This window comes from Rhinopithecus roxellana, chromosome 2 (assembly GCF_007565055.1).
Source record: "Rhinopithecus roxellana isolate Shanxi Qingling chromosome 2, ASM756505v1, whole genome shotgun sequence".
NCBI classification, from domain to species: Eukaryota; Metazoa; Chordata; class Mammalia; order Primates; family Cercopithecidae; genus Rhinopithecus; species Rhinopithecus roxellana.
The window spans coordinates 45,859,329-45,886,525 of record NC_044550.1 but is presented as its reverse complement, the minus strand read 5'-3'; the positions used below and the strand labels follow the sequence as shown (position 1 = coordinate 45,886,525).

Below are 27,197 nucleotides of genomic sequence, written 5' to 3'. Positions count from 1 at the left end.
TATTACAGAAATGGTAGGTCTTTAGGAAGTAATACAAAATAAGACCCTTCACTTATAATAAAGCCCAAAATAAGGCTGATGCCTTGCATAATGTCTGCAGTTTAGAATGAATGCCTACTACCTACTTTTAATCTCTCTCAGGGGCTCTGCCCCAGAAGTATATCTTGTGAAATCAAGCTTCAGCAAAAGTGAATGTGGTTTTGACTCCTCATTCTCTTGGGTGTCTTCCATGTATAGTTACAAAGTAACAGAAGCTGGCAACAGGCCTTGGCAATGTCAAGTCTTCTAAGCAAGAGAATGAAAGTTGAGAAGTGAAAAGGGATCAACTATAATTTTCTGACTTTCAGAGAGTCAAGCATAAAATATTGCCAGATGGAGACAATTGTATTCGACCTTCCCCAGTAGAGATGTTTAAAGAGAGAAATAAAATGGAGAGAAATGTAGAAAATCCCTGGGGTGTAAAAAGTTGCTTAAAACATCATTTAAGCAATTTTTGAATTCCTACTTAAAAACATTATCTTTTTCAAGTGTTCTCACACCCTACTCCACCCCTGGCTCTGAGTGAGGAGCAATTTATGAGATAAAACAATACATTATCTAGAGATAAATTTATAAACTGACATAAAAGAATTATCCAAGAAGCTACATTACCTCTTGAAGTTTATTACAGTATCTTTAGTTCTTATTGCATATATTATTACATGCCATTTACAAGTCAGGATTATATATATATTATAATATTATATATATAATGCTCAATTTAGCAGAAGTTGTGTTTATTGCTTCTCTCTTGAAAATCAGCAGCATGCGATGCAATATTTGGTGCAGAGTTATTGTTTCAAAAAGTGAGAAACTACTTAGGTTTAACTGAAGAGGGAACATGATCTTTATTGGCTTATATGCAAAGTTTCATTTTGGTTTTATGCAGAGTTTGCATAGTTCATGATTTGTTTCTAATGAAAAACTAGATGTGTTATCAGTGACTGTGAAGAAGATCAGGTGACAGTAGCAAACAGAAAAATTTGAAGAAGAGGCATTACTTTTAAAGTAGAAAGGTCAGCAAGAACTGCCTGAAACAAAAAATAAAAAGAATTATTAATAGCAAAGCGAAGTCTATGAAATAAAGTAAACATAATTACTATGTAATTTTGACACTAAGCTCTTCTTTGGATTTGTCCTAAATCTTAGTACTAAAGCTACAACTTTCTTAACTACCATTAAGATATTCTCTTTTCAGAATATCTTAATGGTAGTACATGTGCAAATGCTAAAACGTGCTGTAGAAAATAACCTGGATGTTAGCCTCAGTCTTCTTCAAATATACAAGGTAGCAAGAGTTTATAACAGGTTTAACATTTCAACTTGCTTCTATAAATAAGCATACATTATGATTCCTAGTCCTGTTATTCTAGTGTAAGGACTGACTGACTGCAGGAAGTCATTTTGAGATGGAACTAATGTTTATTCAGTTGTAAGATGCATAAACATCCTCTTCCCTTTAAACAAAAATGCAGGCAGCTATTTTAAGGAAAAATTTATATTTCTGTGAAAGATAACAAATAGAATAATACAGTAAGCACTATTTAATTGAACCATATTTCAGGTATAAATTATATCACCGAAAAGAAATCAATTTTAAATAATTAACTCACAATTTTAAATAACCAAAAAAGCCCATGTATCTTCACTATATCACCCAAATACATGCTCTTTAACTCTCTCAAGTAATTTTCCTTCTGTGAAAATAATGCATCGACATGAACAATAAAAAAATGCAACATAAACCCCAATTGTTTCTACTAAAATTACTAGGTATCTGGTTTCCCATATGGTTATAATGGTTTCCTATAATAATCTTGTTTATTACTCTTTCATAAGAAGATTTTTCTCAAGTAATTAAAGAAATCTGAATCCTTAAGTATTATTAGCTCATAACTTAACAGGTTTTACCCGAGTTAAAAAATCTGGCTACAAGTAATGCGTGTCCTATGCATCAGACACTAAAATGACAGCCTGGCAATCCCTCAGAAACTATTTCCATCCCATCTGAGTGAAACTTATCCTTACTTCAGCTGCAGCCAGTGATGTCACCTCCATCAGGTTCACTGCTCGGAAAGCAAACACGGCAGCTGCCAGCACTGGAAAAGAATGCACACTATTTCAACTGTTCGCCTACTCATCAGCCCGGCACAGTTACTGCTATGCTAAGCCCAAAACCCACTGCACGGAAATTCAGAACTAGTGCTTTACACAACCGACCACATCCCTGCATTCTGAGTTAAGGTCTTATGATGAACAGAAATTGTCTGCTCTAGAGAACAGTGACTGATGGCCAAACTGAACACCATGGTTTTGAGAAAAAGAAAAATTCAGTGTTCTTTAAAAAGGCCATTTTATAAGTTATTTCTTTCAAACCTACAACTGAAACCATTTTAAAATGGCATGAAGATCTAATGAGTCTTTTTTTTTTTTTTTTTTTTTTTTTTTTATAGAGATGGGGTCTTACTATGTTGCCTAGGCTGGTCTTGAATTCCTGGGCTCAAGTGATCGTCCTGCCTCACCCTTCCAAAGTGCTAGGATTACAGGGGTGAGCCACTATGCCTGGCCTAATGACTGTCTTACTGATTAAGGTTTATTTTGGTGCAGGTATTTCTTCCTAATGTTGTAGAGAGGCTTCTGAAATGTTATATGGAGGCTGAATTTTTAAATAGATGTTTCATATGTACCAAGGAGGTATCCTGATAGAAACGTGGCTTTAAAGCCTTTTCTTAAAAAATATTTTTATAATTTTTTGTTATATTTTTATACACAGCACTGACTTTCTTAGAGTTTCACAAATGGATATATCTGTATGGAGGGCTGCTGTGGGATTGATACTGACATTTAATTTAATGTTGGCTACAGGAAAAAAGATGTGAAACTTCAAAAAAATCCAAACATTACAAGACAACTTAAAGATCAATAATATACATTAAGTAGAAAACAACATTGGAGGCCAGGCATGGTGGTGCACACCTGTAGTACCAGCTAACTGGGAAGCTGAGGCAGGAGAAGTGTCTTGAGCTCAGGAGTTTGATAGCCTGGGCAACATGGCAAAAACCTGTCTCTTAAAAAAAAATTAAAAACAATATTTGGATTATTGTTTCCATTAAACATATGCACTTGGAAAAAGAGCAATGCTAACATGCAAAACTTATATAACCTACCGTAAAACTCCATGTGAGGGAGTGAGTCATAAACAACAGAAGGACCCATTTAAAAGGCAGGTGACCCTGACAAGGAGATGGTACTGCTTGGAGCTAACTCTTGACTTATCTCCTTTTCTCTCCATCACCAGTAATAGTAGTGGATTCTCTACCCAACAAGTCATTGAAGTTTAGGAAATTAATGGTAAGAAATATTCAAAATACTGGGCACAGTGACTCATGTCTGCAATCCCAGTGCTTTGGGAGGTTGAGACAGGAGGATTGTGTGAGCCTAGGAGTTGAAGACCAGACTGGAAAACAAAGCAAGACCCTGGTGTCTAAAAAAAATTTTAAAAATAAGCCAGGCATGGTGGTGCATGCCTGTAGTCCCAGCTACTTGGGAGACTGAGGCAGAGGAATGCTTGACCCAGGAGTTCTAGGCTGTAGTGAGCTATGCTTGTGCCACTGTGCTCTAGCCTGGGTAACAGAGTGAGACCTTGTCTCAAAAAAAACAAACAAAAAAACCCCCCCAAAAAACGAAAAAGAAATATTCAAAATTATTTGGAAGACTGGTTCCTAGGTATACTGCATACCTAATGCAAACACATATATTTTTTAAAATACATTTTTACAAAGAGAATAAGTAATTCTCATACCAATTCTGTGAGTTAAATACTATTAATAGTCCATTTTACTAATATAGAGAGTGAAGCACAGTGAGTGGGGTGACACGTAGAAAATAGTAAAGCCAATACTCAACCTTGGCTCTGGAGTTGTGCATCTAACCACTATGTGAAGACACTATTGAGGCTGAAAGTAAGCAGCAACCACTCATCTCTGACATGATAATTTGTGTGCTTTCCTAAGAATCATTGGCTCTGCTGTCTATCAGAATGACTTTCCAGAGATGGCATGAGGGATGTGGCTACAGTGGTCCTGGTCATTGTGCCTGAGGAACAGAAGTCAGCAGCAAGGCCTCTTAATTTCCCCAGATAAAGGCCAAGTGCAACCAGTGACTGGGAAGCACAGGCACTTTTCTAAGGGACAAGAGATTTTGGACAGTTGGGCAAAAAAGCATTAGAACTCCTTAGAGAGAAAAATTCTGGAGAAAAAGATGGGAATGGTAACATGTTAAAAAGTCAGGTCAGCTGCAGTTAGTGAATATGTAACAGGAGATACAAGAGATCTGCAACAAAGGATTTACTCCTTAACTGAAATGGAGAAAACATGAATACTTTAAAGTCACTGAGTTTCATGTTTACAAGAATATCAAAGAAAACTATTTCTGTAGACCAGCAATTTTTTATAGCTTCCTAATATCTGGAATAATATTTTGTATAGTGCAGGCATTTTAGCAGTTAAAGAATATGATTACTACTTCCTTTTTTGTATATAATTGAACATAGTTGCTGAAAGCTTGACAGGCTGGCCAAATTTTCTGCTCCAGCAGGAAAGAGTTTTACATAGTGGAAAACTGTTTCTCCAAAGGTAGATAAGAAGGGGAAAAACAGCAGTTCACTAATTGACCTCAGCATCCAAAATGCTTATGTGCTCATAACCTTTATTTATCTTGGTGTCACATCACAGAAGTTCCTTTCCATCTGCTTCATGTTTGGTTTGCCCAGCCCTTCCACAGGACAGGCTTGTTTGTCAAGGGAGGAAAGGTCTACACTTTGGGATATTTTCAACTGAAATTATGCTTCATATGAAATATAGAGGCTCTAATATTTTCTTTTGGTCTTACTACTTTAATTCTAAGCAATTCTATCAAGAACATTAAGATAACTTTGCTTTAAACTGTTCTTCAAAAGGCTCTAATTAATTCACAATTAAAGCCAGTGACATTTATGAAAATATTTCTCAAGACTGCATAGTAATCCACTTGATCAGAAAAAGGTGGTTCCAAAATACTCATACCAAAGGTATATGAAATAATCAAAACTAATTTATATACATTTACATGAAATTATTTACCCTGTGGTTCTTTATCTGAATTCCATGGTAGGGGAGCTTCCTTCAGTCTAGTTCCATTTCTAGATGTTCCAGAATTCTTCCCTGTAGATTTTTTTAAAGCACTCAGGGAAAATGGGTGGAAGCAATAATGCAGACTACATTTCTACCTATTCTTCAGTAACCTTTTCATTAATTATTGAGCTCACAGAAGAGTGCCTGGCTTAGAGCAAATACCCAAATTCAACATACATTTATTTCTCTGTTCCTTCAGTTTGCTAGGGGGTGATAAGGCACAGAATGAGAGAATTTAAATTGAAAGAGGGCTGGAAGGTTTTCTAATTCAACATTTCTTTCAAGGTAGGAAACCTCTTGACCCTTCACATCACAGTTAAAGAACCTATTCTACTTTTTGAAAGTCCTAATTATTAAAAAGTATTTTCTTATACTGAGCCCTCCTTTTAAACATGCTTTAATGTCTCTTTAAAATGATACTGAGTGCTATACACAGTACTCTTCAAATTTTCTGGTACACTCAGAGGACAGACATTTGGTTAAAAGTCTACAATTCTTTCACTTGAGAAATGACAGGAGAAAACAAGGCTACTTAGCCTGGAAAATAGAAGACTTTGGGGACAGGCAAAAATGTGAGAGTAGAGAAAACATGATAATTACCTTGGTTTAACAGGAGTACATTTTAATGAGCCATATTATCCAGAAATGAAATGGGCCACCAGGTAAGGCAGGGATTGCCCAATACTGAAGTGTCCCAACAGAGGATAAGAACAGCTCGTAAACAATGTTTAGAAAAAGTTATACTCAACAATCTTGAGGATTCCTTCTCTTGCTAGATTATATATGTTACTGCCATTCAGCCAAAAGAAATGAGGGCAGACCATTATTTCCTAACTCATATTTGTACAGGTTTTTTAAAAAATTGAGAGAGAAGAAAACTAGAAGTTGCTAAAAATATTAATCAGTGATATCTCTCATTATACCAGGGTAACTACCACCCAGGGACATATGCTACCCAGTATCTGTAACTCTAGACTTCTCAGCATTCAAGAATATGTGAAGGCTGGGCGTGGAGGCTTACACCTGTAATCCCAGCACTCTGGGAGGCCGAGGTGGGTGGATCACTTGAGGTCAGGAGTTTCAGACCAACCTGGCCAACATGGTAAAACCCCGTCTCTACTAAAAATACAAAAATTACCTGAGTGTGGTGGCAGGCACCTGTAATCTCAGCTATTCAGGAGGTTGAGGAGGGAGACTCACTTTAACCCAGGAGGTAGAGGTTGCAGTGAGCCAAGATTATGCCACTGTACCCCAGCTTGGGCGACAGAGTGAGAGTGTCTCAAAAACAAACAAACAAACAAAAAAACCCGAATATGTTAATATGGTAACTAGAGAATCTTCCTATCATATTCTTCTTCAACTAAGCTTTATTTCCACAGCAGCCCAGAGAGGTGATTTTATAATGCTATCAATTTAAGGTATAGAAACATTCTGCCAACTTTTCTGATTCCTATCTATTGTGAAAACATTGTAATTATTATTTGAATATCCTGATAATCTCAATAATAAAATAATTGAGTCTATTGTGTACAAGGGAAGCAAAATAATAGAATTAATTAGAAATATATGCCCTCTTTGTAATCATATAATTGCCTTGGGCATACATCTGTTGTAAGAACTGCTTAATTATTAAATAAAAGATAAATTTGTGACTTCTTGAAAAAAAGATGAAATAGTTTTTGGCCTGAGAGAATAAAAGGGGAAACTCAGCCACCAGGGAAGAAGTCAGAGACCGTTAGCAAAAAGGAAAAGGTTTTAACTTCATTTATAAACAGACACAGAAGAGCTGAGGTTTCAGCCATGCAGGGAGGCTTAGCCTCAGTTTGGATCTTAGGTGTTGAGATGGGGCATAGAACAGACTGCTAAGGTAGCAGGGGAGTTCAGAGTAGAAGGGAAATATATCTACATGCTGCTGCACAGATCTCATAGGTGCTGGGAGATAGTGAGAACTAGCTGGACTAAAAGGGGAGACGGAAAGGGAAGGGAAAATGAACTTTCCTGGGAGCTGGGAAGAAAGAGAAGTAGGCTGGTATTGTGCAATAACACAAAAATATCAAGACTGCAGTTTTTGTTGGTACTTATCTTCAAAGCCAGATATATCTATTAATTGTTCATGCATTAGAAATGACAAATAAATTCCAGTTACAGATGGTGAATGTTAGGAAGAAAAGGGACCTTATTATAGAAACAGCATGTGTTTTACAAACAAGCATTTATTCTTACCAGCAAGAATTTCCAGAGAGTTGTATCCTAGGATTCTATCCCATAAAAGCAAGAGCTGATCTGTAGCTAAGTATCCAGAGAAAGCTCGAACCATCCACTTAAATGATATACGAAGTCTATAAGCAAGGAAAAATAAAAATTAATTTACCACTGAAATTTTTTCTTATGAAAATGCAATATCAGAAGAACCCAACCAATTCTATTGTTAAGGTAACTCTTTCAAGAGTCTTAGAAATAACCTGGGCATTTAAAACTTAAGTACTTTCTTGAAAGCTGCAAAAGTTCAGTGATGAGAAACCACAAGTCCTCAAATTAGTGGTCTCAAAGTATTAAGAGGAAAAATTACACATGCTGGGTCCTCCTTTATTCTAGAGGTCAGCCTTTATAAAACCCACTTCTACATTCTGTTTTTTAGAGTGTATAATACTTAGCTATCAATGAGCTGACCTTCTGATAGCCTTAACAATTCCAGGCAATCCAAAATAATTTGAATTTTTATTCAAAATACTTGAAAGATTGTTCAATGCCTTCATATTTTCTCAATTTAATAAATTATTTTCTACATTTCAGTCAAATGGCTATATAGGATGAATAAAATAAAATAACAAGTATAAGGACAAAAACAGTTTTAAAGCTATGAGACATTAGAAACAGATTTCTGATTTCAAACTCTTCATTTTAGTTAGGAGGTTATAGAACTCTGAAGGATCAGCCAGAAAATTCAATTAAATTCTATTTCACTAAAAAAATTCTAAGATGTATGAGATCTCACTACTTACAAGTAGGTTATGTTACAATAACAATTTATCTCTGAAATCAGGAAATGAACTCTTTGGCCCTGGTGCTTTAAGAGATCAACTAGTTCCTCACATTTCTGTATTATCTATTAGCATCTAATATCATTTGACTGTCCCTGACAGGTGCTAGCCAAACTGTTTGCTGGAATTATCCTATTGTGTCAACAAACATCTGTGCTATTCTCTTAAAAGACAGAAAAGGACCCAGAGGTTGCCTTGGTTGGTGTCACTGTATTAATTATCTTAAGACTGAAAAAGATTCTCAAGTTTCAGAAATTCCTCAATACTGTCTAACTATTGTTCTAATATAACAAAGTACATGTAGGCACTAGTATTGACTAATTAAGCTTTTTGGGTGGTCTTAGAATATCTCTTTATATATACAAAAGAAACTTTGGGCCACTGGAATTTTAATAACTTACAAAATACATTTGAATTTAAAGTCAAAATTATTAACTTCAGCTAGCTTCATTTTACTCAAATTCTCATACTGTCATATTTGAGGAATAGTGCCACACATCCCCACCCACCATTATAGAAATAACATAGCATAGCTTTTTAGAAATAAAGTTTATTGTGCTATAATTTATGTATAGTCGTCCCCCCATGGTTTCACTTTCTGTGGTTTCAGTTATCCATAGCCAACTGTGGTCACCAACAGTCCAAAAATATTAAATGAAAAATTCCAAAAATAATCCATAAATTTTAAATTGTGTGCTGTTCTCTGGTGGAAGCTCGCACGGTCCCACTCCAGACATGAATCATCACTTTGTCCAGTGTATCCATGCTGCACATGCTACCCACAAGTTAGTCACTTAGAAGCCGCATTGGTTATCAGGTTGACTGTCCTGGTATCACAGCCCCTGTGTTCAAGTAACCCTTATTATTATTATTTTTTACTTAATAATGGCCCCAAAGAGTAAGAGTAGTGATGCTTGTATATTGTTATAATTGTTCTATTTTATTATTAGTTATTGTAAATCTCTTGCTGTGCCTAATTATAAACTGAACTTTATCATAGTTAAGTTTATATAGGGAAAAACATCATGGTATATATACAGGGCTCAGTACTATCCACAGTTTCAGGCATCCACTGGGGGTCTTGAAATATATCTCCCACAGATAAGGGGAAACTACAGTATAGTAGAAATTACCCTTATTAGTGTACAGTTCAATATGTTTTGTATGAAGAAGAACCAGATGAAAATTGTAGAACTGAAAAATACAATAACCGAAAAACCACACAAAAACATCTCACTAGATGGGATCCGATAGTAAAACGAGAATGATGGAGGAAAGAGACAGAGAATTTGACTATAGATCAGTAGAAAATGTTCAATCTACACCATACAGAAAAAGTAGAAAAAGTGAAGGGCTGTGTGTGGTGATGGCTGTAATCCCAGTGCTTTGGGAGACTGAGGCAGGAGGGATACTTGAAGCCAGGAGTTTGAGACCAGCCTGAGCAACAAAGCAAGAACCTGTCTCTATGGAAAAAAAAAAAATAGACCTGCAAGGACTTGTGAGAAAATAATAAACTTTATTTTTCTTCATCTTCTTTTTTTCTTTTATATCAAAAGTTTCAACATTTGTGTCACTGGAATCCCAGAAGAAAAGAAGAATGAGTATGGTGCAGAAAAAAATATTTAAAGGAATAATGGGTCAAAACTTCCAAATTTGTCAAAAGACATAAACTTATAAATTCAAGCTTAGCAAACTCCCAACAGGATAAATCCAAAGAAATCTATGCCTAGATATATAATAATCAAAGTGGTGACAACTGAAAACAAAAATCTTGATAGTGGCCAGAGAAAAATAAGGATTGATATCATTTCTTCCTGAAGTGCTTGGTAGATTTTGTCAGTGAAGCCATCTAGGCCTGAAGTTTATTTGAAGGTAGAATGTGATTAATTAAAGAAGTATATTGGCTGGGTGCAGTGGCTCACGCCTATAATCCCAGCACTTTGGGAGGCCAAGGCAGGCAGATTGCCTGAGGTCAGGAGTCCAAGACCAGTCTGGCCAACATGGTGAAACCCCATCTCTACTAGAAGTACAAAAAAAAAAAATTAGCCACGCATGGTGGCATGCACCTATAATCCCAGCTACTTGGGAGGCTGAGGCAGGGTAATTGCTTGAACCAGGGAGCTGAGGTTGCAGTGAGCCGAGATCGCGTCACTGCACTCCAGCCTGGGTGACAGAGCAAGACTCCATCTCAAGAAAAAAAAAGAAAAAGAAGAAGCATATTGTAAACCTCATGGCACCCATCAAAAACATACTTTAAAAAGTATAAAAATCTAATAGTGGAGATAAAATGGAATAAAAAAATGTTCAATTCAAAAGTAGGCAGAGAATGAGAAAAGAGGAATAAAGAGAACATGGAACAACTAAAAAAATTTAGCAAGATAGTTGATTTCAATTCAATAATATCAATTACATTAAATATAAATGGTATAAACACACCAATTAAGAAACAGACTGCCATATAGGAAGACTCAACTATACTTTCAACAAGAAACCCACTTAAAAAAAGATATTGATAATATGTTAAGTAAAAGAACAGAAAAGAATGTATCATGCAATTATAATTAAAAAAAGCTGGAATGGCTATATTAATATCAGACATAGTAGATTTATTACTAGGAATAAAACAGGACATTATATAATAATAAAGTGATCAATTCTCCTAAAAACAAAGCATTAAAATACATGAAGAAAAAAACAAATACAGCACTAAAGGAAGACATAGACAAAATCCACAATTATAATTAAAGCCTTTCACATTCCTCTTTCAATAATCAATAGAAAAAGTAAACAGAAAATTAGTAAGTGTATACAAGGTTTGAACATCATTATTAACAAACTTGATTTCCTTGACATTTATATGACATTCTGCCCAATACTTGCAGAATACAAAGTTTATTCAGGTGCACATGGACCAAGACAGATCATGTTCTGGATCCAAAAACAAACTTCAACACATTTAAAACAACTGAAATCATATGAAGCACGTTGTCTAACTGCAACAGAATTAAAACAGAAATAAACAAAAGAAAGATATCTTTCCAAATATTTAGAAATTAAACAACATACTTTTACATAACCCATATTCAAAGAGGAAACCACAGGAGAAATTACAAAACATTTCTAATTAAATAAAAATGAAAATATAACATATCAAAATTTGTTGGGTGGAGGTAAAGAGGTAATTTGAGGGAAATCTGTAACATTAATGCTTATATTAGAAAAAAAGAAAGGTCCCCAAATCAGTGATCTAACTTCCACCTCAAACAAGCAGAAAGACAAGAGCAAAATAAATCTAATGCAAGCAAAAAGAAGAAAATAATAAATATGAGTAGAAATAAATCGAAGCAGAAAAACAACAGAGAAAAAGAATCAATGGAACAAAAAACTGATTGTTTCAAAGATGAATAAAATTGATAAACCTGTAGCCAGAATAATCAAGAAAACATGGAAGCATATACAATTACTAATATCAGGAATGACAAAAATGATGTCACTACTAACCCTAGAAATATTAAAAAGGCTAAGCATAGAGAATAGTATGAATAACTTTGTTTATAAATATGATAACCTAGTAAAACTACTGAAGCTTATTCAAAAAGAAATAGATAACCCAAGTAGTCCTATATCTATTAAAGAAATTAAATTCAAAGTTAAAAAGCTTCCAAAAGCTTCAGTTTTTAAAAAATTGATTTCTACCTTGACAATTAGAATTTTTACAATTTTCCTATATAGGAATTTTAATGTTTATCATGTCATTGAAATAAATTTATTTCTTTTAATGAGTAAAGTATATAAATAGGTTGGAAAAAATATCATTTTAGTTTCTAGTAATGAACTAAATGTCTTCATCCTAGTAAAGAAAACCCTACTTATACTCCAATGTTCATTTCACAATAGCAAAAAGAAGTCAATTTACTACAAGTTTAAGAATAAAAGTCTTATGCTCAATATAAAATATTTCTGAATCATGAATAGAATTTTATTTTTTAATGGCTACAAAGGAAAGGGTATCTGCTCAGTATTATCAATGGATGATATGAGGTATTATTTTATAAAGGCCATCTCTAAGATGGCTGAAATTCAATGGTACTTTATAAAAAGGAGATTATATACCTATCTATCTCTATCTCCATCTTGATTGCTATCTCCATCTTTATAATCATTCAATCTTTAAACAACTCTGCAAGGTACGAATTCTCTTGATTTTTAAGATAAATAAACTGAATTATCTTAACATAAAGAAATTGAGGCTTTGATAAATTAAAAAACTTCACCAGGATTACAAAGCTTAACAGAAATGGAATTTGAATCTGGATTAAATTTCCACCACTCAGCTATCTATTTGCTATGGATTCAAGAGCGGAGAAGACAAATACTATACTATTCTATTTCCCACTAACTTCTTTTGTGGCCTCAAGGAGTTAATACTTTTTTCAAATATACCCTCTTTAATAGGAGAAAATAGCTGCACAGATAAGACAGGAAGAAAACATTGATAAATCATTTGGAAATTTCTCTTGCTTTAGACACTGTTATTTTAAAAGAGAGAGAGAGAAAACCAATAATCTTGAAGTCCAGAGATACTATACATATTCACTTATAACTCATACTAAGACCAATGAACAAAATTCAAATTTTAGGAAGGAGAAATCACAGTGTACAACCATTGATAGGTACCTGATTTGCTTTCCTTTAACAAAAGACAGCCAACTTTAACTTCTATAGTTTTCATAGGTAATTCTCTGATAACTGTGGCCTATACTGACTGAAGTTTGGTATGATCACATTTTTCAGGTATTACTTGTTTCCACAAATGTTTGCTTCAGTTTTGGCTGACACCTTTCATTACGAATAGAAATTGGTTTATTTTGGTGACTCTTGTACCAGACACAAAAATCCTAGTAAAGAAGACTTTATTAGGATTTTGATAATTCTTTCAAGAATTTTTGGCACAATGTCATTATAATTTACTACTTGATAATTATAGTTTTATTAGGAAAATTGTTAGCTTAATTTCTCTGAAAAATTACATCTTTGCAAGTGCTCTACAATGAGGAAAAAAGAGCTTTTTGTGAAACTATCTATTCTTCAATTAGGAGAGAAAAGTACTCACGGTTGAGCCCCAATTTCTCGTAGATGATAAAAGAGTTGGGGAAGGTAAGTTTGAAGAAGAGTTTCAAACAGCAGACAGAGTGACACAATACCCTGGATACAATAATGAATCATAAGAGAAATAGGTATTTTAATATTTAAAAATTAACTATGCCAACAAATTATTCAAATGGAAAATGAGAAAGACTATCAACATAAATATTCTTTATACTGTTTAAGAGTCAAAAACAGGAAATGTATTAATGGATCTCTAACATTGTGTTTAAACATAAACTTTATTTCTCTTTATTTATACTCACACATACAGATATGCCAAGGAACCTCCCTTCTCACACAATATGCTCCCCACATAAACCAGTATGTAATATGTGGAGAGTCCAAGGAAAACATCACCTTACAGAAAACTTGCCACTTTGCAAGCCACGTATTATTACTTAACCTCAGCAAAATTAGTTTTTATCTGAATGCACTCCAGTTTCCAGTTATTTCCCTAGTGCTATATAGCCACCTTCATTCTCCCTCCATATGTCCCTTCCCCTCCATCCTCACTCACTAGGGAAAACATCGCCTGCTTTTCTCACTTTTTCTTTGAAATCTACCCCCAGGAAAAGACTAGCAGCTAGTTGCTTGAAATTTGCATCAGGAAATTATTGAACAAGAATGTCTGATTACTTAGTATACACATATTTTTTTAAAACTAAAATCTATTGTTTTTAAAAGGGCATTATTTGTGAAGTACAAAACTTAATCAATTTAAGCAGATGGTTTTTCAAGTACATTTATTATTTGACAACTCAGAATAAAGTCTTTCTTGCAGCTTAGCATTCCTCAGAGTTGATCTTTGTAAGGAATTTTTAATCCTCTTTTTGCATTTCTAAAGAAAAAAAGACTGTCATGGTTCCAAATAATTCAGTCTGGCTGCAAGCCAAAAAAGGAGGTGACTGCCTGTAAGTTTTTACTCCACTGAATCAAAAAAAAAAAAAAAGGACGGGGCAGGGCTGACTCAATCAATTCACTGAAAAAGGATACCCAGGGCCACCAGCACAGAGATAGAGAAGAAATACCCAGAGTTGCCCAGTGCCAGGCTTCAGTGCTCTGCACAGGGAGAACACCATGGGTATGTACTATGCAGCCAGTTTTTTTAAACTCTGAAGCATAAAATGGCATAGAATATGAGAGTAAAAATATGATACTTAGAATGAGCATTAGAAAAGAATTACTGATCTTAATTATTGGTCATATTTCTGATTATCCCAGATTAAATATTAAGGTAAGATAAGAACAAAATCAAGTTCTCTTAGAGATAAGAAACCCAAGATAACTGGTGTTGCTTCATCTGTTTATCTGTGACATCCTGGAATTCTGTGATTTGCCAACTTTCACTAGCAATGTATGAGAGCAAAACTGGAGATGGAGGAAGGTGAAATAGGAATACATAGCCTTAGAATGGGGGGATAAAGAACAGCTATTTAATTTAATAGCAATAATACAGTTGCCTCTTTGGGGAAATTTAGTAGCCCTGACATATATTCCAATTGAATGTTTCACCTGGAGTAGCAGTCATGTTACCCACAGCAGGTCCAAAGGGGGAAAAAAAGCATAACTGAAATAAAATAAATACTGCTCTTAGTCAGGTTTATGGGAAAGGAATAAAAAAGATATGATAAAGGAACAGCCAAAATAAAACAGATTAAAATGTTCAACTCCTATATATATGCTTTTCCTTGATTCTTATATTGTAGGCCAAAGGATCATTTTATTGAATACAAAGAAAATATGTACTTTTATAACTGATAATTAGCCAAATATGAAATTGGCAAACAAGTGACAATTCAATGTTTGATTTTCATTAACAAAGAAGAATGATGATAATAATTATAACAACAACAGCCATTTATTTACAGAACACCTGCTAGGAGCCAAGCACTAACTACACTGAGTGCTTTGTAGACTTTTCTACAGCACGAGAGATAATATATTATTTATTTCAGCTGGTAGATAAGAGATCAGAAAAGAAAGTAGGCATCTTTGTTAAGAATAATAATATAGACATTCTAAATCTTGTAATATGTAAAAAAAATCATTTAAATGTAGTTGACAAGAGACTTTTTCCATTTAAATTATTACCAAAATATTTAAATATCAATTTCATCTTGTCGTTTTTGCAATAAAAACACATTGCTTGACATCACAAATTAAAATTTATTGCATTAGAATTTGAGTAGATGACTTTTTCTTAACGGAAAGAAAGAACGGATTACAGTCCAACCTAACTTGATCCAGTTTTTCTTATGAACTTACAGAAGGATGAGAAGAGATGGAATGAAGTCTGAAGAAAAAACGCACATACATCTCACGGAATATCTGATACAATTTGGAAGGTTCGTGGTATAGAAAACAAAGTGGTGCAACTGAAAGAAAAAAATAATTTATAATACTGCAGAACTACTAAAATTTTAAGATAAATTTATAAAATATGACTTTATAAATCACTATTTTATAGTAATCATATACACTCATAGACAAGTTTAAAATCATACTACCTTTTTTCATTTTGAGAAATGTAATATGCACATGTAAAGTTCAAACAGCCATTAAATATTATAAAGAAAGAAGTATATTACTAACTATTATAATCCCAATTTAACAGATGGCTAAGAATGACATTATGGAATTATACAGAAATATGAAAAATTCTACATAACTTATAAAAACTACATAAATCAAATCTCTCCTTTTTTAAATTGAAGTAATAAGAAAATAACAACCAGGCAGCTTATTTTCACTTTCTTTCACAAAGGATTCAGGTCACATTTCAAAATTTTTAATTTTGGAAGTCAGGTAAGTAAAATAGATGATTTAAGACTTTTAGAATCATGGTCTTCAATTAATTCAATTTGAAAATAAAGATTTTGAGTAATAGCTGTACACTACTGGTCTTTATCACTACATCCCCATATATATATTCATCAACTGAAAACAATCTGTAGGCAGAAAGGATTTATTTCTCTAATGAATGTTGAATTGATTGCCCCCAGTCTGTAGCAATTAAGCACAGCTGGGTCAACTCAACCAGCCATTCCCACAGCTGAATGTCAGAAAGTCCTGATCTTCGATTGGAGACCTACCCGAGCATGTGATTATTCTACACTGACAAAGGTGGTCATGCTTTCCATCTTTTCAAGCCTCAAGTATTTTAGGCAGCATAGAAACAAATTTGCAATGCAGATAGATACAACTGCATTACCTAAATATTAATTTTAATAAAAAATGCCTTACAAGGTAATTTCAAACAATATGTATTGGACAAGTAAGAATTTCTGGGGCTCTATAACCTGTTGGTAATGCTCTGAGGGCAGTAAGCATTAAGTAAGCAAGGAAATCAGTGGGCCAGTTGAGCTCTCTTCTTTTTGACAAAGTAAAAGGAAAAATAGTAAAATATTTTAAATTCTTTCAAACACAAAAGTTCAGTTTTCTGGGATAAAGGACAATGCACAGTATTACTAATAAATAAGTCATTAAAAATTAGCATTGCAAGTGAGAATTTTTATTTTTTCTGAAGGCAAAAGAGAAATCACTTTTGGGGGTAAATATCTAAATTCATATAAAAATAAATACTTGTATATATATAGAAAAATGTATATACAATACATATTATATATAAAAATTTTAAAAAGGTATGTCTATTTCAAGACAAATTTTAAAACTTATTTTATTATTAAATAAATTGCTACTTACAAAAATAGCCCAAATTAGGATATTTCATGTATTTACAAATAGTAACTCATCCTCTAATTGCAATAACAACCTAAGAAACAACAGTGTGGTACAAATATATATGCTATTATTATAAATCTAAGATGAAGGTTTGGAACTTCTTTATTTTAAAAAAAGATGCAAATTTTTTCCTCCAATTTTTAGATATTGATATGTGAAAACCTGTAACCTGAATCTGAAGATGTTATGGATTCAGTAATTATTAATAAAAATTTCCAGTGAAGAAATGAAAATAGAATCTTAAAATAAGCACTTTTCTATGAATATACACAATATAAAAGAAATTTACAATTAGTTTTTATTCAAGATGCCACAGTTGTTTATGTTGAATTCCTTTATATAGCTATGAAATGGAAAAGCTTTAGTCCATTATAGATTATATGTAAAAAAGATTCTCAATGACTTAATTTTTAATTTTAAGCATCCTTCCCTATTTGGTTCTTCCATAAAAATAAATTTAGCTAATTATCTTTTAAACCAATTAAAGACTATACTGTAGGAATTTATGACACCATAATATACTATACACCTACAATAAAACTTCATTAATCTGCATAAATAGAAGAGCAGAAGGTATTTAAAATTACAGAAGAATTCTGAGTAAATTTTTAAATAAATTACTCCTTTTGGTTTCCTTTTTAATGACAGCCTATCATTAAAGATCTGTATCAATGTTTAAAAGAGATAAGTATTATAATTTTAAAGAAATATAGTTTTCTTTAAAATTATAATACTTATCTCTTTTAGTAACTAAAACTGAAATGGCAAAGTACTAACTAGAGTTCCTTAGGGAGGATTTGTGATTATTTTTGTATACTGGTTCTAAATAAGTGCTTGCTGGTAAAGTTTTTGTGGATGCTGAAAATAGTTTTCTAAAATAGTATAAATAAATTCTATATCAAACATTTTGCATCATTGTCAGCAAATGCTTTCCCCTTGGGTGTATCAACTGTAGCCTATTTAAATGACCATAAATGTGAATAGGCAGAGGCTGAGTCAATGATATATTTTAAACACCAGAAGATCTTTCTAAAAGATTTAAACTTTCATGACATCAAGTATCCTCCAAATCATTCAAGTACAACTTCCAAAAATGATTTACTTGAAAAATTTTTGCAGTTGGAACTACTAAAGTAGAACGATAAAAAGGTGAACATTTTTATTATTAGATGTAAAAGTTCATATTGTTAATCTTTTTTGGTTTTCTATTTTAAATTCCTCACATTTATAAGAGAAATATGCTGTGAGGTCACTATAACATTATGTATTATGTTATGAAATTGTGGTTGCCCAAGAGAATAAAGCTGAGTACCCTATAATTCAAGCCTGTCACTAACACCAAATATAGCATAAAGTCCCTAGGTACTTTGACTCTTTTTCATTGAATGATAGTGTTAAGTCATTCACCATGACCATCTGATGTTGAATACTGATGTTTATAAAGAAAAGTGTTTATTGAAGATTCTTGGTACAAAGGCGAAACATTAATGTATTTCTGTTCATTCTAAAAGTAGGGGTAGAAATAAAGGGGACAACAATCTTTAATAAGTTTATATGTAACACTTGAAAACTTAAAAATTAAGTGGCATTAAGGTGTAGAGAGTTCTCGCTTTTGCTAACCTTCATAAGCTTCTTGCATTTCTCATTTAATGACACATGAGGCCTCGGAGGCACTCAGAGCTCTCAAGCCTGCACATGCATCTCCCACATGCACCTCAGGTGACTGAATGCTCTGATGTCATTGTTGCTGTGCATATCAGTAGCCTGGAGAAATCATGAGCTCAAACTCAGTGTTGTCCCTTCCTTAGCATTCTTTCTGACCTATTATTTTTAAAAAACTCTTAAGAGAATTACTTTAGGAATTTAAGCAATCTGATTTTACACCTACTAGAGCTAAATATTAATGTGTATCTCTAGTTTCCATTGGACTAAAAAATGGTAAACCACAGGACCATTTTCACAGTATACTCTAATTCTAATCTGTCAAGCAATCACCACCTAACCAACTACGGTGACCTCTTATTTTTAATATTTTTAAATTGGACATATAAAAATACTAAACTCAACATTTTATTTCATTTTTTAGATAGGGTCTTGCTATGTTGACCAGGCTGGTCTTGAACTCCTGGCCTCAAGTGATCCTCTCATCTCAGCCTCCCAAAATGCTGGGATTACAAGCATGAGCCAACACACCTGGCCTACTAAACTCAACATTTTAAAATGTTCATAATAACTTGTGGGTGATTTCCTTAATGTGTAATAAAAACAATAATTTTAAAAAATTAAGCCCCATGGGAAACCAGCATGCATTTCCCTTTATTCTTTCCTTTATAGTCTTACTGTAGTAAAATAATTATATCTGTCAGTCATTATTTTTTAAATTGACAGATAACACTGTATGTTTTTATGGTGTACATTATAATGTTTTTAAAGCCCAACTTACCATACATTGAAAATCCATGAAAAGGGATAACACCTAAAAAAAAAAGAGTATTTCTTTTTCAATAAGTAGTAGGCCTACTGATTATTAGGTAAGCTTTAAAGGATTAAAACTGAAACTATAAAGGTTTTCTATTTTTTGCTTCGACTTTGTCCATAAATGTCAGAAGGACTTAGTGAAGTAAACAATAAAAAAAATTTTTGATAGCTTCAGAAAAGTAAACTAGAGGCTTTAAAACATATATCCAGTTAATATTCTATTGATAATATTGAGAAATCAAAACTGAATATATATGTGTATATATATGTGTATGTATGTGTGTATATATACACATACACATACGTATGTGTATATACATGTGTATACACATACACATACGTATGTGTATATACATATGTGTATATACATACACATACATATACACACACACAAAACAACAGGGCAAAAACATAACAAGACAGATCACAGAATTAAGTTTAAGAACTAATTATAATGGTCTTAGAAAGTCAATAGATTATGTCCCTCCTGAAACAACTTCACTGTGTATATTAGAATCAAATATGCTAAAAGATAAGTGAGCTTTTCAAGGCATTTCTTGAAAACATTTGCTTTACAGAAAACACTATGGGTGTTAAGTAAACTAACTGAAAATCAATCATGGGATATGGCTTTAGAAGAAATATTGGCAGAAATATGATACAAATGCAGTATAATCTTTGGCAATAATTATACAGAAGTAAAGTACACATCCTTTTCAAAAAATACTCGAAGCCTAACTTGGTGTGCTAAACATCTTCTCACATTTCAAGTAAAAAATTTGAATTTGTACAGCTTAGTTCAAAACAGAAGTTTTGTAATATATACCACCATATAGCTAACACTACTAAATCAGGTTGCAAACACAGCACAGAAGAAAGCTGCTAAGTTACATTTTTGAAAAATAATATAGAAATGCTTTATTCATCTGACATGTTCACAGGCAAAAATTTTGCGCTGGCAGGGGCTTTAGAGGTCATACAGAGTGAGTTATAATAAATGATAGTTCAGTCGCAGTTTAAAACATGTCCAGCAATAGCCGAAGCATTAATTACCAATGCAACTCATTACAATTTTGAATGGGTTTAATTTGGAAGGAGCTCTTTTCTCATAGTGAGCCAAACTCTGGCTCCCTGAAATTTCTACTTATTATTCTTAGTTCTGATCACAAAGGTCACATGGAAGAAATCTAATTTATCTTCTATGTGAAAACGTTCAGAAATATTTGAAGACACTGCTCTGTCTCCTGCCCCATCACCATCACGATTTCTTGCTCCAAGACTTTATGAGTTTCTTAAATTTTTCCTTAGATGAGGTGGTCTTGAACAGCTTCCCTATTTTATTTTCTTCTGAACAAGTTACAGTTCACTGTAATCCTTAAAGTGAGGTGACTAAAATTTCTAATCATTTTTCCTCCCTATACACCCAACAGCTAAGACAGTGTACTTGGACAGTTGTTCCTGGACCTCAGTAAAGGGTTATATTTTTATCTCTATTATATTTCTTCTTTGGTGAACCACTCCAGTTAGAGATAATAATCCTGAATTCTTATTTGGTTATCTAATGCATTCTCTAGTTTTCCTGATTCTACAAAACTGAAAAATTTGATAAGCAGCATACATGTCCTCATCAAAAGCAATATAAAAATGCTGAACATGACAGGGTGAAGACTAGAACTATCAGCAGAAACTCCTTTCATATTGATATCAATGCATTATCAGCACCCTATTGCGATAAGGGCATGGACTGGATGTCAGACAGACTCGGTTGTGTTCATCTGGTTCTGTCACTTAAGAGTGTTTGTATGTGTGTGTATGTGTGTGTGTGTCTTTGCGTAAGTCTCTTAACTTCTCTAAGCTTTAGTTTCCTCATCTGTAAATCAGAGATAACACTAGAACTCACATAATATGATTAAATGAGATAACAGTTGTAGGTTAGCCATTAATAAATAGCTTAGGGCCTATACTATTTATTTAAATCGCTTAGGCTATTATTTATTAACAAACAAATGTTAAATGTTGATGTTATCATTTACAAGTTAGTTCATGCTTCTTTGTTGTTTCTAGAAGCAATTTTATCAAAAATAGTGTGAGAAGCGCCAAATTATTCTGAACTGGTATGCCAGGCCAACCATCTGCAGAATTTTGTGCAGCACTGCTTTAAGCTCACAAGTTAAAATTCTCAGGATAGACATTTTCTCTAGTCTTCTAGCACACAGATTCACGTTCTCCAACTTCTGCTGAATCTTATGCTGTGTATCAGTTTTCTTATTCCTCTCTATATGATTAGCCATCCCATTCTTTCAAAATTTCCTCCCTTTTCAAGTGTTTAACAATTGTAGACTTCACTTTCTCCTCACTAGGAGGCTGACGCCACTGACATGGACTCCTTCCTTTGTCTGTTCTTCATATTTCACCTGTTTTCTCACTTACAGTCCAGAGGAGGATGTATACTTTTTCTTTTTCACCCAACATCTTCATCTGTGCTCTAAATCTTGTTTCCTTGACTTTCACAGTAACTGGCAAGCAGCGGTCAGGTTTGCAACTTGTTTATGTGTGGCCTGTCAGCTAAAGATGGCTTTTACATATTTTAAAGGATTATTTCAAAAACAACAAAGAATAATATGGGACACGGACTGCTTGTGGCCAGCAAAACGTGAAATATTTACCATCTGAGTGGTTAAAGGAAAAGTCTGCCAAACCCTGCTTTGGACTCCTGCCCCATCAACCATCCCTTCCTCCTTGCTGCACGTGCATCATTCCACACGCATATGCTGTGTCCCTGCGATGTGCCAGACACTGTTCTAAGAACTGTAGCTGCCATTTTATTAGGGACAAAACAACCATAATAAAAATAAGTGAATACATGTCAGATAGTAATAAGTGCTATGAAGAAAAATAATGGAGAGAAGGAGGACAAGGCCAGGCTAGGGCGGAGGAGGACTTACTGATAAAAGAGGCCTGAAGCTATGGAGGTGAGAATCACCTGATAAGGGTGACCTGGAAGCCGTAGCTTCATGTGATGATTGTCATAAACAGGGTTACCTTTACTGAGGACAGCTGATCTTCAACTGGATAGTGGTGGGATCTGCTCTTTACTCCTCTAACGAAGCAGAGTAAGCTGATCTTCAACTGGATAGTGGTGGGATCTGCTCTTTACTCCTCTAACAAAGCAGAGTAGAGGCAAGGGGTGGGTGTATCTTATCAAAGTAATCATATCCTTGGTCTTTCCTATTTCACTGCATCCTTTCAGCCAGGGATGTTACAAATATTCTTATACATAATAATAAGAAGAAATAAGAAAGAAGAAGAAAAAATAGGAAGGAAGGAAGAAGGAAGAAGTAGTAGTCAATTTTTTTTCCAGATCCTACTTTCCCATCAAACGAATCTCTAATCTCACTCATTTTCTTGAAGCCAGGCTTAATTTTTTTAAAAACTGTCTATATTCACCTCCCCTACTTCCTTATTATGTATCTTCAAATGCTTGCAAATGGTTTCCCATCCCTACGGATGTAACTTCTGATTGCTAAATCCAGGGGTTTCCCTTCTTTTTATGTTGTACTTAATAGCCTCACACTCAAACTTGAGTCTACCATCGCATTGATGACACTGCAGATCAGGCTTCCTGTCCCGCAGAAACTTTTGCTGCTCAGGTTTTTGTGAGTGTTTGTTTTGTTTCTGGCAGTCCTCTCTTCTGTGCACTCCTTCAATATAGCTCCAAGACTCTGTATACTTGTTTTCTCTCTCGCTTTACCAGTATTCTCATTATTAACCCATAATACTGACTTTAAAAGCCCAGTATCCTCAGGCTCCTTCTGGTCTCTATTTTTGTAAATGACTCACCAACTCCCTAGTCATTCAGGGAAGAAACTTTTGAGTCATTTTTGCTCTCTTGTTCTCCCTTAGCCCTTATACCTAATGTGATTATGTATCTCTCCTGTCCCTTTTGGATAACAACCACTTAACTCTTCAGTCTTCATTCCTTGTCTGTACCCCACAAGCACTGCTCTAATCCCTCCAAACTGATCGCCACCCCTTCAGCCTCTGGGTGCAGGACAAGGGCTATAGGCAATGTTCTCTTCTGCCTCTGGCCCTGTCCCTGCCCTACTCCTTCACAATTTTAAACCACAATCTTCCTAGAAAAATCTCCCTGATAGCCTTGATCCCTCCCTCCCAAGCAATTCATTTATTGGTCCTCATATTTCAGTTGATTTGCCCTCATTGAGGTACTACTCCTTCTCACTGTGCAATTCTGACTCCAGCACTTTCTACCTGTGTACGCTTAGGTATGTTACTTAACCTGCTTCCTCATCCAAAACTGCTTTTAGACTAAGGCACAGTAGCTTGAGCTGAGGGCTCTGTGACCCTCCTCCAGCTGTACCCCTTACCCAGAGCCCATGTTTCTCCTTCCAGACCACATCCCAGGTACCCAAGACTCTGAAATTCTGAGCCCAAAGGCTCCTCAGACAACTTCCAGGGCCTGCATGTTCTCTTTGGTGGGGAAGAGAAGAGAAGAGAACGTATACACCTCCTGATACATGTGTATACCTCGGGACAGAGAGGTGGTCAAAGGCTGGCTATTTGCGGAAGCTGTGAACAGAGGTTGGACCTACAGGCTTCTGTCCATGAAGACTGTCCAAGGTGTGAAGTGGAGCCACAGATGAGAAGTGGGTGGGGATACCACAGGCTAGGGATGGATGAAGAGTCTGAGAATTCTGAATTCAAACCTCACCTTCCAGATTGTTATCAAAGTATATGTATCAAGGAAAGAAAATAGAGTAGTCTTTATCAGTTTATGAGTCTAATTTATAACTTTTAAATATTTTGACTTATGGTAGGTGGGCCTCTATTTGTACTCCTGCTCTGGGCCCAGCAAAGGTTGGAGAGAAACTTGCCTTCATTAATCAAGTGGGAACAATACCAATGAGGTGGTGAGGATTAAATATTATTATATATGCAATATGATTAGCACAATGTTTGATACAAAGTCAGTACTTAACTGTATTCCTTCCCCTATCTTACTGTCACTTAATCATTTTTTATTTTTTTCTCTCCCAGTAGAATAAATCCTTTGAGCATAGGAACTGTTTTTTATTCATGTATCTCTATATCTAGAGACCACGCACAGTGCCCAGAATATAACAGGTACTCAATAAAGGCTTGCAGAATGAATATATGCATCTGTAGGGAGTCTACCACTATTATTTTCTAACCTTTTATTTCCTTCCCTACTGCCACGATCAGAATTCTGTCCTTAATAAACTCTTACCTATGGTTCTGTAAGAGCCTCCTAATTGGTATCCTTTCCTCCAAACTCTCAGTTCTCTAACCAATTTTTGAAATTAGAGAGCTCAACTTATCTTTCAAAAATATTAATGAGACCATGAAAAAGATCTCTACATCCATTGAGGATTTACCACTATTTATCCGTCTACCAAGTATTTGCTGAGCTCCTACTCATCTAATTAACAAATACTTAAAAACCTACTCTGAAGCCTCTGGAGATATTAAAATAAATATGACATTGTCCCTGTATTTATAGAGCTCACACTCTAGCCTTGTAATACAGGCTAAGTGTATACACAGTAAAATTCAAGACCTTTGATCTGGCCTTAAACATTCATGATTATGTCCTGCAACCTGAGCTACATCGGCCTCCCCTTGGCATACTCTCCTAACTCCATACACTCTGTGGTATAGTCACACCAGATTATTTATCATCACCAGTATCATCACAGTTTGATAGCTCTGAACTTGATAATTCTTTATCCTAATTCTTTATTCTACTTAGCCATCAAAACCTTACTAAGGTCAGCTATAACCTCAGACAAACATTTCCTGATCTCTTAATCATAATTAAATGCTCATTCTTCTGCATTCTCATGGCACTTTGTTCATATTTCCAACACTATGATTTCACTGTGTTTTGTGTTATAATTAGCTGTTTAACAGATTGTTCCTGAGGATAGGAAATACATTTTATTCATCTGTGTATACAACTCATGGTGCCACATACATAGTTGATGATATACATCTTTGCAGAATGAAGAGATGAGTAAATCATAGATACAGAAGGAGCAAGAGAAGTATTGATCTCTAGTTAGGAGATCAAAGTTCAATTGTGGGCTTAACACAATTCCTAAGGGTAATCTGAGGAACGTCATCAAACCTCCTGAGCTTCAGTAACCTGCCTGACACACAAGGGGACTATGATTGCCTCTGATGTATCATCTAACTCTAAAATTAGATGTTAACAATTAAGTCTAGAGGAAATGCGGAAAAATTTGTGAGACTTGAAGAAAACAGTACCTATAAAGATTTTCTAATAGTAAGACTCTTTAACAACTTAAAGGCCCTTTACATTCTAGCAACTAAAAAAATTAAAAACCAGATTAGAAGGTCAATATTCCCAATGACACTATAGCCACCAGCTTCAGTTTCAGGGAACATTTAGAAGGAGAGCTCAAAAAACATTTCTTCTTCAAGTCTTTCTCTATATTCTTTGGTTGAGTCTCCTTTCCTCCACCAATCTTTTTTTACCTTCCTTCTGCCTCTGCTGTTTCATGTTATTTCCGTTACTAATTATAAACTTTTAACAAATAATTACAAAGTTTATCTGTCTTTTCTAACTTTTCTACAATAAACATGTTGACATGTGAAAGAAAAACTCAGAGAGAAAAATAAGTTAATAAATAGAATGCATATTTTGATGCCTTATAAAAGTGTAAGTACATATTATATCTTTCTAAATACTAAATCTCAAAGCAGATTGCTATTATATAAAAACCTTACAGTCTTACTTAAAAAACACTTTTGCTTTCCTCTTCTAAGCCACTGCACTGCAGAAACATTTCAACAAGTGGCTAAGGTAGTCAGAAATGAAGACATTATTATTATCATTATTTTCATCTTATAAAAATATTTATTAAGGATCTGCTAAGTGTAAGAATACCCTAGTTAGGACAAGGCACTTTTAATAAGGAAGCTTACAATAAATTAATTAGTGAACTACAAAGCAGCAAAAAGGGATGCAAGTATTAAGATGAGTCATGTTTAACCACTTTTACTACATTTCCCCCAGGTTCTGAAATCTATAGCTTCTCTTTAAGTAGCTAGACTACAAGCTATTTGAAGAAATAACTATATTTCATATTGTGTATTATCTTCAGCATCCAGCACAGTGTGTTCCGCAGGTGAGATGCTCAGTAAATGTTGCTAATGATGGAAATTTGAGCATTTATAAATATAATCAAGTTTTACAAATAAAATACTAAAATATAAAATTTATAAATAAGTAATTAAGATATAGGACAGAAGGCTCTTGATAACTCAATGTTGAAAGAATAAATGACCAATGAAGTTATATAGACATGAATTTGAATCCTGTGTGACTGGGCAAGTTACGAACCCTTGCTGAAACTGTATTTTCATTTCTGAAAATGGAGATAAACAAGATCAACTTCATTGGGTTGCACTACAAAGCACAATGGAGTTAATTTATTTAAAGTGTGCCAGTGTTTAGTCCACAGCAGATGCTCAATAACCCATAGCTATTTTATGTTCCCAGAAGGGAAAGTGCCAC

At 34.2% G+C, this 27,197-nt stretch overlaps 1 protein-coding gene across 2 annotated transcripts in view; it reads right to left on the bottom strand.

Annotated features, from left to right (window-relative positions):
• Positions 1 to 862: 862 nt before the first annotated feature.
• The window catches only part of TBC1D19 (TBC1 domain family member 19), a 174,860-nt gene continuing 148,525 nt past the window's right edge, over positions 863 to 27,197 (bottom strand). For both annotated transcript variants that reach the window (XM_010368898.2, XM_030925828.1), the window contains 6 exons: positions 19,584 to 19,616; positions 15,665 to 15,774; positions 13,365 to 13,456; positions 7,434 to 7,549; positions 2,068 to 2,138; positions 863 to 1,070 (listed from right to left, as the gene is read on the bottom strand). In XM_010368898.2, the coding sequence (XP_010367200.1) occupies positions 996 to 1,070; positions 2,068 to 2,138; positions 7,434 to 7,549; positions 13,365 to 13,456; positions 15,665 to 15,774; positions 19,584 to 19,616 (497 nt within the window). In that variant the 3' untranslated portion in view covers positions 863 to 995. The remainder of the gene's footprint in view (positions 1,071 to 2,067; positions 2,139 to 7,433; positions 7,550 to 13,364; positions 13,457 to 15,664; positions 15,775 to 19,583; positions 19,617 to 27,197) is intronic.